General features: G+C 35.3%; 1 protein-coding gene across 1 annotated transcript; it reads right to left on the reverse strand.

The window, feature by feature from the left end:
- Nucleotides 1-8,655: 8,655 nt before the first annotated feature.
- Nucleotides 8,656-9,732, reverse strand: LOC118734690. Its single transcript, XM_036464398.1, has 3 exons — nt 9,381-9,732; nt 9,097-9,315; nt 8,656-8,793 (listed from the first exon to the last, which is right to left on the reverse strand). The coding sequence occupies exons 1-3, from the start codon at nt 9,487-9,489 to the stop codon at nt 8,681-8,683; spliced, it is 441 nt and encodes a 146-aa protein (XP_036320291.1). The 5' UTR covers nt 9,490-9,732; the 3' UTR covers nt 8,656-8,680.
- Between the last annotated feature and the right edge of the window lie 4,919 nt (nt 9,733-14,651).

Below are 14,651 nucleotides of genomic sequence, written 5' to 3' on the forward strand. Positions count from 1 at the left end.
ATTTTTATTTGTATGGGGAGTGATGCAGTCTAATGTACATATATCAAAAAATAAGCATAGTTAACAATATAATCGATGTGAAATTAGTGCCGCATTATGTAATTTGATATTGACTATGGAAGGCATTCGATAAACTCTGGCGTAGATGCTTGTTAAGTGGCGTTAAGTTATGCATGTATTCACATACATACATATAGATGTATTAATGAATCGGATGCTGTAAACATTGTGGAATGTTGTTACCTATTGCAAATGACAATAAAAAGAGGCAGTTCCACTCAGAAAAGTACGAAATACATTTTACGTAATAGTGAAGAGAAGAAAGTTTGACAGCGAAAGCCACAGAGATCGATGGTTTAAGGTAGGGCAAGTGCATGAGAAGGAAGAGGAAGACGTCGTGGATTTCACGAACATGTTAGCTGAAACGAAAAAATAAAAGAAATCAAATATTCAATGCTAATTTACTTATAAAAAATCACTAAGGTATTATTAAGTGGCAAAACGGAAGAAAGGAGTGGCAATTGATTTAAATGCAACTAAATGTTACTAAACATAAAAACTTAACTGAAAGTGACAAATATACTGAAAACATGGTAAGAGATTTTGGTTTTGGATGCTACAAAAACTATATTTAAATAAAAATGTTTGATTGAAAAGCAAGAAAGTGTCAACTATTGAAATTAATAAATCTACCGACTACCGATTTAAGTTGACTGATTGAGTGATTGTCAATGCCATGCGACAGCTGCAAAATTTCATATTAATATTTAAAGCCGTCAGCTGCTGCAGCAAATGCGCTGGCAACTTCTCCTATGTATGTAAGTACATATATTTATATAAATATAAGGGTGCAACATTCACCTTTATAAAATCTGTTTAACTAGTGTTCGCCCAGCGGTTGAAATTCAATCACTTAAATTAAGGGGAGTTTAGGTGAGTTAAGCAGAGTTGAATTGAGTTAAGGTGAAGTGAGTTGAGTTAAGTTAAGTTAAGGTGAGTTACGGGTGAGTTGAGCTCAGGGTAGATGCGTTGAGGTGAGGTAAGTAGAGTTGAAGTGAAATAACATTAGTTGGGGTGAGTTGAAGTGAGATAAATTGAGTTAAAATGAAATGAGGTGAGTTGGGATGAGGTGAGTTAAAGTGAGTAGTGATGAACTGAGAGGAATTGATGTGAGGCTATTGAGGGAATTGAGGCGACTTGAACATAACATGACACACCGTAATATTAAATAATATAACATATCATAACATAGCATAACAGAACATAACATACCATACCATAACATAAGATATCTTGTTCTTCAGTTTTGACTTTTTCGTCTCTTTCTTTATCTCTATCTCTATCAGTTTCTCTATCTCTATCACTTTCTCTATCTCTAACTTTGGCTATCGTTTTTTATGCTTATTTTTATGTTTATATATATCTTTTAATTTCTATTTTATTTTTTTTTCTTTACCTTTATCCTGATCTTTATCTTAATTCTTTTTTTTCATCTCCATATTTATCCCCACCTTTGTGAGTGAATTAAGTATTTAAATTTACCTTCTTCTTTGTTTTAATCTTTGGGTCTCTTAACTTTTATTTTACGATTTGCCTCTATCCCTCTCTTCTTCTACATAAGTTGCCTAGTTCGCAATCTACAAAAATTTTGTTACTAAACTGCTGCTTAGCACGTTTATTTAATTCAGTGTCAATATTAAAGCATACATTTAGGAGGCATTTCCTTCTCACGTTCATGTATGGAATTTGTATTAGTGTAAATTTGGAATGGTTTTTTTAATTTTTTTTTTAACTAATTTGAAATTTAAGTAATTTTCCGCACTTCAGCAGCAAAATACCTTTCTTTGTATCATCTGTGGTGAGTTTTTTTTAGAAAAGTTTATAAAATAACTTTCTTTACAAAAAATGTATATTTTTCGAGCTATTTTCAAATTAGTCCAGTTTATGTAAATCTAATAATTTTCCGAAATATTTTGGGAGAAATCTCCGTGGAAGAATCGCAACTTTTTTTTGGTGAGTCACCCTAGTATACATAAATATGTACATGCATATGATCATCACCCACATGTGTGTGCGCTTCCGCGGCACTATTTTTTCTAGCCCAAAATGTAGCGAATTCCTTTTGTCAATATGTATGTCGCTCAATTTCTATTTCGAAATTTCATAAAGCAATTTTTATTTGCGAATTTGATTTTGTTTTTCATAGCTCGCTGCTTTCCATGACGCAGCTGCATTGTCTACTATTCCAGCTATCAATTTGACAAATAGTCGTTAGCTGTCAGCGGCGTACGAGTGCCCGTAACGTGCATGATATGTGTGTATTTTTGTAATGAAATTGTATACAAATATACCTGTCTACAAATGTACATATATGCACATCTTTATATTTTTTTTAGTATACACTTGCAACGGTAGCAAAATTGCTCCATTTCAGGTGCGCTGATTGTTTGAGCAAAAAATCTATGGCTGCTGTAACTTTCGCCAAAAAATTTTGCTCCAATTTTATAACAATGTATGCCTGTATGTATGCACATAAGTATGTAGATGCAAACCTAGGCTTACTCAAACTGACTGCTTTTGATGGAGTGCCACTCAACTTTCTGATAAGCCCTCAAATGGCTATGCACTACATACCGTGAGATGAAAAAAAACATTTGGATTTTTCTTTTATCGAACTAGTTTTTTTTTTGCAGTGTCTTTGACAAGTTTGGGTATTGCACATCAAAGACACTGAAATGATTGGAAAATAGCAACATTTGAACTTAGTCGAGAAGATTGTGCTTCTTGCTTTGTTGCAAACTATTCTAAAGGATATCTAAAATAATACATCTTTTGCGCTTATATATTTCTTAGTAGGTACTTGGCCGAGCTTCTCCTCCAAGTTTTGGTATGAGCCTTACGTAACTTGACACCGACGGTCTGTGAAAGCCGACCAAGGTCTGCTGATATGCTGTCGGGTACAGAGGTTGCTTTATGAATCTCCGGACTTCGTCCATCAGTTCGTATGGATGCCTTCTGACAAGAGCTCTCCTTGCCAAGAGGTCCTCTGCAAGCAAGTGTCTGTTCGGGTGTCCACGTCTGTGGCTCCCTACTAAGAATTGCTTGCCGAACATTGTTTTGTGTTTATTTACGGGGAGCATTTGCACCTCGTCATGCAGGTGATGTTGTGGCGACATCAGAAGAAATCCGGTCGCTGTCCGAAGCGCTGTATTTTGTGTCGTTTAAAGCTTCATCCACTGCATCCTACTGGTCCCCGGCGACCACATTGGTGCTGCATAGTTTCGAACCGGCCGGCAAGTTGCCTTGTATTTTCTTTGTCTTTGCCCTAGGTACTACCGGCTAGCGACTTGAGGACCTTGTTGCGGCTCTGTACTTTGTTCACAATTGCAGTTGTACGCGCGGAAAAGGAGTGCAGACTATCGAATGTTACTTCGAGGATTTTAGGGCTACTTACCGTCGGAATTGATATTTGATCAACGTGAATACCCAGCTGCAGTCTGAATTAGTTCATCCAGGTGGTGAACAGGGGAGCTGAGGATTTTGTTGAAGAGATGGTTAGGCTCCTATCAGTGAAAAGCTTACTTTCGAGCACAAGTCAACAATTTCATTCCCAGACGAGACAATCTAGACTTAGGGAGCTTAGAAATATAGTAGTTGAACATTAATGGGAAAAATACACCACCCTGTTTGTCTTTAAATATTACTGACGAGTCTCGACCACTCAGATAATTCGCCGACCACCGTTTGAGTATCTGTGGGAGTGAGGATGCGTCTATGTCTTCTAGCAGCATTGAATGACTGACAGTGTCGAACGCCTTGGACAGGTCAAACGCTACTAGAATAGTAGGGTTATCGGGCAATAAGACTCTACCTTAGTGGCTGGTTTCCCCGGTTTGAGTAGTGGGACCACCCTCCCCACCTTCCATATGTCTTGAATATGGAGAGTGGCCATTTACAGGTTGAGAACCCTAGCTAAATAGTCCACCTCCGCAGGACCCAAATTTTTCAACATCAGCATGCATATTACGTCGGGTCCCATGGCTTTGGAAGCTTTCGCCTTCACAATGGCTCCCTGAACTTTACCGCAAGTGAAAACAAGAGGAACACTTGTAGTATGCAGTTTGTGCAGGATTCTGATCACTCTACGTTTGGCTTTGTCCGCCGGAGGCTGCAGCGTAAATTGTCAGCGAAAACGGCTCGCGCATCGCTCCGGATCCGACGAGGCGCTGTCACCGAAAGAGCTTTCGATTCTGCCGTCGCGCTTGGTCAGATTGAACAATGACCTCAAGGTTGGCCAAAGCTTACACACACCATAGGTGAAGTCGTACGTTCACAAGCTGCCGAATCTCCGTATTGAGATCCCTTACGAGGGGATTTCCGGCATAGGCCTGACGAAAGTTGTCACGCTCATCGGATAGAACAGCAGTTTCAGCAGCAGAAAAGTTCGGACAGGGGTCCGCTATACAACCAGCTGGGACGAAGCGAGCTGCAGCAGTAGTGCCAAACCTGCAGAATTTACGCTCACCTACGTGAACGTAGGCTGGTGTGCGGAGGGCAAAGAAGGTGATTTCAGTAAATTCCGCGAAGCTTTTCCAATCAGCTTTGGGAAAGTTGACTATGGGCAGATGATCTGATGCTAAGGTCAGCATAGGTTACATTGTTATGCTGTTTATCAGACCAACGCTTGCGATTGCTATGCCCCTCTCTTTCAAGTGCAGGGTTTTATTCTTCTGGTTTGGCTAAGATGATGTTTCAGCTATCAAAATATGCCCAAGAGGAGTCCTAACCTGTTGCACCTGTTGGTATGATCAGTGTGAAAGAGGTAATAGTAGTTGACGGAACGCTCTGAGAACTAAAAATGTAATGCCAAAGTTTAAAAGAACTCCAAAATCCATAGGAGCGGATTTTATCTTTGGGAAATGGGGGTTTCTTACAAATGTGTGTGCTAAATAATATATAATTTAAATAATTTTTAATATGTTCAACTGATAAGTAGTTAATGGAATATTCAAGTGAGTTTTTTACTAAAGCCACTTTAAAGAAAAAGGTGTAATTATTTTTCGACATATTTCATTGATAAAAAATATATTTTTATTTCAAAATAATTATATTTTAAATATGGAACTAATTATTGAATCCAACCGTTTACGAAATTTTGTTTTTACATCGCTTTTGTGGCCAAATGATTGTGAAAGTTTTTCTGAAGATGATTTTTTTAATTAATTTTTTTCAACCATTTCGTGAAAGATGCGTACATGTAATGATTTTAGGCGATAGTACTTTTATTTAAAAGCTTTAAGTACAAACTAAAAAAAAACCTCACAGTACTCAATACTACATGAATTTAATAAATATTTTTCAAAATAAACTAATTTATTTTCATTTTGGGTGGGATTTTGGTTTTTTTTATAATTTTGATTTTAGATTCAAATTTAATTACCGCATAAATTCTTAAATACTATAATAATAAGCCATTCTTATTATTTTTTACATAAAATATGGTTCTTAAGACTTTAGCCGCCATATTGGATCGGCCATTTTGTCTTTTTTTTTTACTTCGATTCCAGATTCAAATTTAGCGACAACAAAAACGCCTGTAAACTTGAATTCATGTGAATTTACCAATTATTTAAATTATGAGCACAAAGTGGGTATCAAATACCACTGTGGGGCGGCCGAAAACTAAGAGGTGTTGCTGCTATTTTGTTTTTTTTTGCTTTTTGAAGCAATGCTAAAACATTTTTGTTCATTAAATAAATACAGTTAATTAAATTATTTATAAGTTGAAAACTTTAACAATTTTAGTTGAATGCATCATAGAGAAGCAATCACAAAGCATGTGCAATAAAATATCCTTCACCATAAAAGATAAATAGAAATAACTTAAAATTGTGTTTGTTTTTATTTTAATTTTTATTCGTTGAATTGAAATGTAAAGAAATTAATTAACGCATTTCGCCGGCTAAAAACATCTTTCGCATTTTCGCTAAGCCAACAACTGCTGTTCCTTTTCGTTCTTCATTAGCTTTGTCCATTGAGCTGTTGTTGTTGTTGTTGTTGTTGTGGTTGCGGACTTCCTCAGCTATAGCGGCTCTCAAGTTTACTTAATTCGGCGTGGATATGTTTTAGGTTTATTTTTTGGCAACGCTTTTTACTTAGCTATGTACGTGCATAGCTTCTATTTGAGCTACACTTTGCTTTGCCTTACTTAAAGCTGTTGGCTTTAATTATTAACTATGTATTTTATGTACATATGTATATACGGTTATTACATCCCACAACGTTGGCTTTCAATTTGCGCGGGCACTGACAGCGGCAGCCGGTGCTCATCGTGTTGCTCATTACCAGTGTACTCGCAACCAAGTAGGCAATCTTCTGGCTGCTCAGCTGTGCGGTTTGTTTAATTGTAACAATAAATAAAATTTACATAAAGCTGCCTTTTAATTGAATGAATTCATTTTGAATGCATTAATTGGGCGCCCGTTCGCATTCACATTTTGGCTATCTTTATTACTTACTTAGTTAGTGTGTCTTGTGTTTTTGTTGGTGGGGAGTGGTAAAGTGTAGGACTGCGAAACGTGAAATCCGCTGTGAAAATATTGACGCATTTTGATAATCATAATTATATAAAATACTCATTTTATGCCACTTTCTATGGTTATTTTTGGTAGATTTGTTGTAACTGCTTTTTAAAGGCAAATAAGATAATTAGAAGGAGTAAAGTTGTCGATTAGATGCAAGAGTATGTACAAATATTTTTTTTATTTAATCTTAGATCGCTTGCAATACTCGAGATTCTACTATACACGCGGATTTACTCAATATATTTCGAAGACGGGTATAGTAAAGCTAGATTTTCTTCGAATGTAGTTAGTTTGATGGAGGCCCACATGTGGGTATTTTGTAAGGTCAGTCGATGAGTTTTTAAACCACTTTTCAAATCGGGTTATTTATTTGTGGAATTTTGTGAGCCATGGTTTTAAAAAAGTACATGCGAAATTTCGTATACGAAACCACAGATACAGCCACACATAAAGGAGAAAAAAATTGCCTTTGAATGGTTTCGAACGAAAGAAAAAGTTTCAAAATAATACATATATCCCACACAGCTCTCCGGAGAACGGACGCTTTTTTCTTCATTCACCACCAGGGCCACGCGCTCTCTATATAATTGCGAAGAGGTAGAACATCAGTTGTGGGCATACGGCAGCAATTGTATGCTCTTGCGAAAACCATAGAGCGAAGCAAATTATTAAAACTCTATAAATGCGCCCCCTTGGCCTCTACTTTTTTGTTAACAGAAAGAAAAAGTAGATTCTGTCTGAGGTCTCATATAGATTTTGCCTAAGAAGGCCAATCATGCAACTTTTCCGTCAACCGTTAACTCTCTAATGAGCTTTTAATTGATTTTCAGACTTTTTAACAAAATAAGTCGAAACGACTCCTTCGCCTATAAATGGGTTAAAATACTCTAGTGAAATATTCCTTTTACAATTTTTAAACCTTTTACTCTAAAAATAAAAATTTCACTCCAAGGCATAACAAAAATAAACTAAAAATTTCAGTGCATTTTTATCATTAGATGTTATCAAAAAAATTAACAGAAATACTTTGGCTAATGATTTGGCAGCGATAAACATATGTGAAAATACTGTGTGAAGGCAAATTTTTTAGCGCAGAAATTCCCCCAAAATAAAAATTTGTATGCATACTCAAGCATTTTATCTCTTTAAGTTCTGTAAAAAAATTAAATGTGTATAAAGTTTTTTAAAACTTGCATGCACGACTTCAAACTAAAATTGTGCAAGATCCTATATGTGCGTATATATATGTAGATACTAAAAAATATCTACAGTCAGCTTCAAAATTAAGGGTATACCTTTTCCTAAAATAATATTCACATTTATTTTCATGAAAAATTCTTTGCATTACTTATTTATGAAAATATAGTTCATTCTATAATATAAAACATTTAAATCAAAGTTCCACACTTTATGTAGGTATATAAAGTTCGCAAAAATTATATTCAACAATCACAAAAATTCAGAACATTTTCTTAGCATTTCAAAATTTTTATTACCGTTGATTTTTTGGAATTGTTTTTTGAGAAGGGTGTTGCGAATTTTCTTCTATTTAAAAAAACAACATGATCATGGAAACTTGACCCTTCGATGGGGTATCAAACGGGAATTATTCTTCCCAAAACCCAATGAAAATTTAAAGTTTCGCTGTTATGTGAGAATAGAGTCCGAAGTGAAAAAATCGGATTCAAAATTTAAAAAGGGTAAATTTTGACCCTAAGGCCTAATGGGCGTTAAAAAGGGGAACTACTTTCTAGTAGATGGTGTCTATATGAACTGAATTATTCAATGACATTCACAGCGAGACTGCCAACACTCTAACCAACTCTCACCCCGTGAATGCCATCGTTGGTGTCCAATCACTACTCATGGCAAAAAAAGAGCTCTCTCACCTTAGTTCGACCCTGTCGAAAGAGCACGTTTCCTGCGCCTAGCTTTAGTTAAGCTTGCGACAACAATTGGAAGCTAGATGCTGCAACAATAATAACAGAAATAAGTGTTTTGTATACATATACATATGAATGTAGACTTTTAATAATAAATAAGTAATGAGAACATAAAATTTCCACCATAAGTATATTAAGCAATATTTTTCGTAGTTAATATGGGTTATAACAGCAACAATTTTTGATTAGCGAATGTTCGTAACACGATTTTGCATACAACAGCGAACAGTCATTGTAGAAACATTGCGGAGGACGAAGCTGTGGCACTGAAATGATAAAAATAAAATGCGAATTAAATCTTTGGAATATTTCATTAAGAGAGGGTTATTTAAAAAAAAATCTACATATATTAATATAACTTCTAGTTCTGTTTAGTGATTTTGTTGTTGGACCCGGTTACACCAACCAATTGTAAAATTTATCAGCCCGTTAAAATTGATTAATGAAGTTTAAATTAAGAAAGAATTCAACTATTTAAATTTTCAACGTATTCCCTTATTTCAAAATATGATGGAGTGATTACCAATTCATTTAAATATTTAAAAAGTAATAAAAAAATCTCCGCTTACCCGGATAGTCGCAACAGCAGTCATCGTGCAACATTTTCTGCGAACAGTAGCTATAAACAGAAGCATCGCAGAGCGGACAGTTGCCGAGTCCGTTAAATCCGTCACCGCCGCCGGTGGGACCACCAAATTGTGGCGGGTATTGTCGTGGTATCGCATGGCTAGCAGCCGTCGAGGGAATAGTTTCATTTACTTTTTTGGTTGAATTTGTTTCCTTTAGTTCTAAATTACAAAAGACAAGCGAGAGTTATAATAAAATGAGCATAAGTAGGTAATAAATTTTTTACCCAAAAGTTCATTGCTATTCTGTTCCAGCAGCTCAATTGTATTACTGACCAACACTTGCGTAAGCAGCAACAACAATATTAATTTTATTGTGCTAATATATTGCAACATAACTGACTAGCGAAAAATATTTATATATATATATATACGTATGTATGTCGCGTTATGTATTCGAAAGCTTCCTTAACCCTCTCTGCTCCAACAATTGCCGCTTGGTGTTTATGTGGACTGCTTGCTTGTCGACGTTGCGTTTAATGTTGTCTATGCGCTGCTAAACCGAAATTACGTCTGTCGCAGTATTCATTGCCGCTTTGTAAAAATTCCAAAACTTATGAAACTTTAGCATTTGGGGGACTTTCTTCACTTTTACTTGCGCGCGCACTCTCATCATCTGGCTTGTCGAACCGGCTGCGTGTCACGCAGGCCACTTACTTACATATTTAGTACTAGTTTGCGGCGCCCTCTAAACTGGTCCATTACCGCCATCGTTGATTATTTCATCGATTTGAGCTGCGTGGTTTTTTTTTGTTTTTTTTTTTGTTTTTTAGTTGTTTTTGTTCACCGATTTTGTATATATTTTCGGCAACTTGTATTGCTAGGTTTATTAAACGCTTTCTTCTGTTTCAATATTTGTCTTATTTATTTTATTTTCTTTATTTATTTATTTGTACGCACGCGTTCGCTCTGGTGTGGTGAATGCGCAACTTTGAGGTAACAGCGTACCTTTGGGCGTTAAAATGAACACCTACACACACACACACTCATAGATGCTCGTCCACTTCAGCTGAAGTGCTTAATTTTTTTATTGCAAGTGTCGATTTTTTCCACTTCACTGTTTTCTTCCCAACGCTATTGAAATCGAAAGTGAGTCTGCGCAACAACAACCACTTAAGTACACATTTATATGAGTCAGTTTTTCTTCAAGTGGCTGTCATCTCACTTTCGTAGCGGTGAGTAGCTCCACTAGTAAGTAATTCGTTTTCATTTTCGAAATTTTTGTTGTGGCGTGGGTGTCTGCATATTTGCGATTGTTTTCTCCCATTGTTGGTCAAATTGAGCCAGCAAATTTGGGCTTATTAGCATTTATTAGTAAATTAACATTTACTAGACAGCAGCTTTTTATAGTCAGCTTGCTTCTGTGGCTCATTGTGTTTGGATACTGAAGTTAGGTATGCGTAAAAAATATGGTGAAAATATCGACGATTTAAATTTAATAAAACCTAATCTATGTATCCAGATACGTAGTTCTTTTATTTGAAAATTTTTCATTCGAGTTTTTTTGTTCCCTCTTTAAACGTGAGGGTTCTACAGGGCTATATCAAAATTTTGGTTAGAAGCGATATATGTATGTACATATCAATAGCTGTCTATTTTTAAGGCAGAATTAGAAATTAAAAATAAAAATAAAATATTTGGTGCTCATATTTTTATTGAATATTTGGCCGAGCTTCGCCTCCAATCTATGTTGTGCGCCTTTACGTTATCGGAGTTATTTACAGTATTTCCTCGCGACAAATGGCTTTTTATGAAAACCAGAAAACAACTGAGGTTGAAGAAAAGTTTTGCAAATCCAGAAAGGAGCGAAAGGACCCTAAATACCTTTTCGCCAGGCATAAATGTTCTCTTACCAGTCGTGCATCATAAAACACTTACAAACATTTTGTAGACTATTTGGGGTATGTATTAATTTAAATTATGTGTCAGCATCGTAGAAAACTGCAAGAGTGGCTTTTCTGCATATTTTCTAGTAAAGACTTTTGAACGGTTTACTTTGTTGTAGTGCAGCCAGTTCTGAAGAATGAAATAAGAAACCTACCTATTGGGCTTAAGAAAGATCTCAGTGCAATGAAACTTGAATGAGGTTCGGTGGAAAGCGCACAAAGGGACTCCATAAAGAGAAATGTTATCACTACATATTAGGATGCTAAGGGGCAACACCAACTGGGCTGCAGTAGCCGGACTAGACTAAAAGATTCCAGTCTGAAACAGACTTAAATTAGAGTACACCACTCACAACTAAAGCCGAGCTCAAAGTACCTTGAAATCGTAATGTCTAGCAAACTGTAAATAAATTTTTATACCCGAGCGCACTTGTGCACAAGGGTATTATAACTTTGTTCACATAACGGTTGTTTGTAACAGGCAAAACGAATCGAGATAGATATAGACAAATGTATACATAAATGATCAGAATGAAAAGAGAAATCGATTAAGCGGTGACTGTCTGTCCGTCCGTCCGTCCGTCTGTGCACACGATAACTGGAGTAAAAATTGAGATATCTTAACGAAACTTGGTACGTGAACTTCTTTCGGGCGTGGGACAGATGGTATTGAAAATGGGCGAAATCGGATAATAACCACGCCTACCTCCCATATAACGGTAATTTTAAGAAATACGAAAACTGCGATATTTTAGTAACTACTGAAGCTAATTCACTCAAAATTGATACTTACAATGAGTTTCAGACTGAAAACATGAATATTATAAATTTTTGGAAAATGGGCGTAGCCACGCCCACTTATGGTTACATGTGTATATCTTGGTAACCGCTGCACCAATTTCTTCCAAACTTGACCCAGTTGTTGGCCTTAGTACAGCTTACTAAATGGCTGAAAATTTTAAAAATCGGACAATAACCACGCCTACCTCCCATATAACGGTAGTTTTCAGAAAAACGAAAACTGCGATATTTTAGTAACTACTGAAGATAATTCACTCAAAATTGATATTTGCAATGAGTTTTAGACGAAAAATAAGAATATTATAAAATTTTGGCAAATGGGCGTAGCCACGCCCACTTATGGTTACATGTGTATATCTTGGTAACCGCTACACCAATTTCTTCCAAACTTGGCACAGTTGTTGGTCCTCATACAGCATACCAACTGGCCGAAAAATTCTAAAATCGGACAATAACCACGCCCACATCCCATATAACGGTAATTTCGAGAAATACAAAATCTTCGATAAATCAGTAAATATTGAAGCTAATTTATTCAAAATTGATGATTGCAACAATTCTTTACCAAGAAATACGTTTATGACAAAATTTTGGAAAATGGGCGTAGCACCGCCCACTTGTGATCACATATATGTATCTCGCTAACCGTTCTAGCAATTTGTACCAAGCTCGGTATGGTTATTGTGCTTGCCACATAAAAGCAAGTTGAAAATTGTTGAAATCGGACTAAAATTGAGGCCGCTTTTCATATAACGGTAAATTTCAGATATGCTTGAAACTGCAATATTTCGAAATTTAAGGACGCTAATTTACTTAAAATGTATACACCCCGGCTTGTCATGTAGCGGTAGCTTTCGGAAAGGTGGAAAACATATATTTAATACTTGCGCCGGGTATTTAATGTTCGGCTCCGCCCGAACTTAGACTTTCTTACTTGTTTATATTAGTGTGGTGGTCAGTTATGAGAGAGAATTTATATCTAGACATATCATAATATCTAATCATATTATCATAATATCTAATATTTTTTGCAATGAAACCGAAACATCAACAACACTCATTGCAAAAGAAGATTAGATCTTCAATGATAGCTTCAAGGTTAGTCCTTTTATTTAAACAAGATAAAGGAAAGGGTGTAAAAAAACCGAATGAGTAATAAAATTATAGTTTAAAAAAATCAACAACACGCCTTTATTACAATAAGAACTAAAAAGAAAAAAAAAATTTATTGATTTAAAGATTCGTTAAATAAGGAGTTCGCTAACTTGAAATTATTTAGCCTTTTAAACTAGCTTAAAATAGGATTAAAGTAATTGACACGTAGCCATAGTCGAAATAAAGTCCATTGAAAAGTTAGTTGCAGTTATTTTTAACAGGCATCCCATTGGAAACATACATCACTCCATTTGTAGAGGGCTTCGGGTGTACGCATTCGTTGTAACATCAGGAGTTGAAGACTTGCTCTAGCTGCTAGTCTCTCAAAATTTCCTCTAATCACGTCGTAAGCAGATTTCCTATCTGAACTTGCAACAAAGTTCAATTCTGCCATTTCCTCGAAGGGAGTTTCTTGATTTCAGACCATTAGTAAAGTTAATACGATTTATTTATATTGTTTTTGTTTTTTTACGCACGTCTCCTCTTTCAGAAATATACAATTTCATAAAATTTCAATGTCTATTTATCATATGGCTCGAGCGTAAGACGATCTAGAGCCCATACGCATAAGTAGCTCATTACGCCCATTTGGGTACTTAAAGTTGACATTATAGACAATGTTTCTATGTAAAAATAAATTTTTTTTTAAATTCTATAATCACAAAAAAATCAAAAAGAAAGATGTTTTCTTATTTTTTTTTGTTTTTTATACGTTGCACATTGATGTAAAAAATGTACAAATAAAAATACATTGTTTTCATTAAGTTTCGTTAAAAGGTTTCCGAGATACAACACTTTAAAGAAAGGTATGTATGACGTTTTCTTAAAATTTAATTCCGGTGTAAATAGGCAACCCTACGTCATATCGGCAAAATATGCACGTATATTCATGTCACCTAGACTTTCAATCTCTTCAACTTTCATCCAAATCCTTAGATCGTCGAATTTTAACAAATGTTGATCAAAATTTTAAACATTTTAATCAGGTTTTCCAGAATTGTCCTAGGTATTCAGTTTTGTAGCCCATTAAATTTTAGTTAAATAAAGTGCAGCTTTGAAATAGCTTGGATTTACCGTTGATTTTTGACAATTTTTTGTTGGCTCATTTTCTTCCATACAAACTATGTTCAAAAATTATTTTGTATGGAGAAATTGAGCAACGCCTTCCACAAAAAAATTTACCACAAATGAACGGTGCAAAGCTTTCGCAGAAATCGTCAAAGTTTTAAAGTCTCAATTGCAATTCGCTATAACATGTTATGGGTGTTCTTTTAGTCTAAGTGAGACTTTTAATGACCTCCCATTTAAATCTATCCTCATATTTCGAAATGAATACTCGTATTTCAAATGACAAAACAGAAGTAAACGAAATAGTTAATATACAAATCTTTAAATTGATCAATAAACTCAGCTAGACAACTTCCGCAATTGGTACTGCCACATTTATGTTATCGTATATGGCATTATGAAACTACGTATGTATGTATGTATATTCAATACTTTCATACTCTAATACTATTTTAATCATGTTGGTCATACTACCAATAACAATAAATAATTTTCTACAAATTTATTTTAAATCAAAGCCTGAGGCTTCTCTTGCGTCAGATTTTTTTGTATGCCTTCGATGTTGAAGGGAGTTAATTTGCTTAACAA

The sequence above is a fragment of the Rhagoletis pomonella genome, unplaced genomic scaffold (genome assembly GCF_013731165.1).
Source record: "Rhagoletis pomonella isolate Grant_MI unplaced genomic scaffold, Rhpom_1.0 Rhpom_scaffold_00002, whole genome shotgun sequence".
Taxonomy (NCBI): Eukaryota; Metazoa; Arthropoda; class Insecta; order Diptera; family Tephritidae; genus Rhagoletis; species Rhagoletis pomonella.

Excerpts from the sequence above, each read along its gene's own strand:
- LOC118734690 (XM_036464398.1), bottom strand. The coding sequence starts at position 9,489 with ATGTTGCAATATATTAGCACAATAAAATTAATATTGTTGTTGCTGCTT. Across the intron at positions 9,316-9,380 it reads GAATAGCAATGAACTTTTGG|AACTAAAGGAAACAAATTCA; the intron begins GTAAAAAATTTA and ends TTTGTAATTTAG. Across the intron at positions 8,794-9,096 it reads CTGCTGTTGCGACTATCCGG|TGCCACAGCTTCGTCCTCCG; the intron begins GTAAGCGGAGAT and ends TTATCATTTCAG.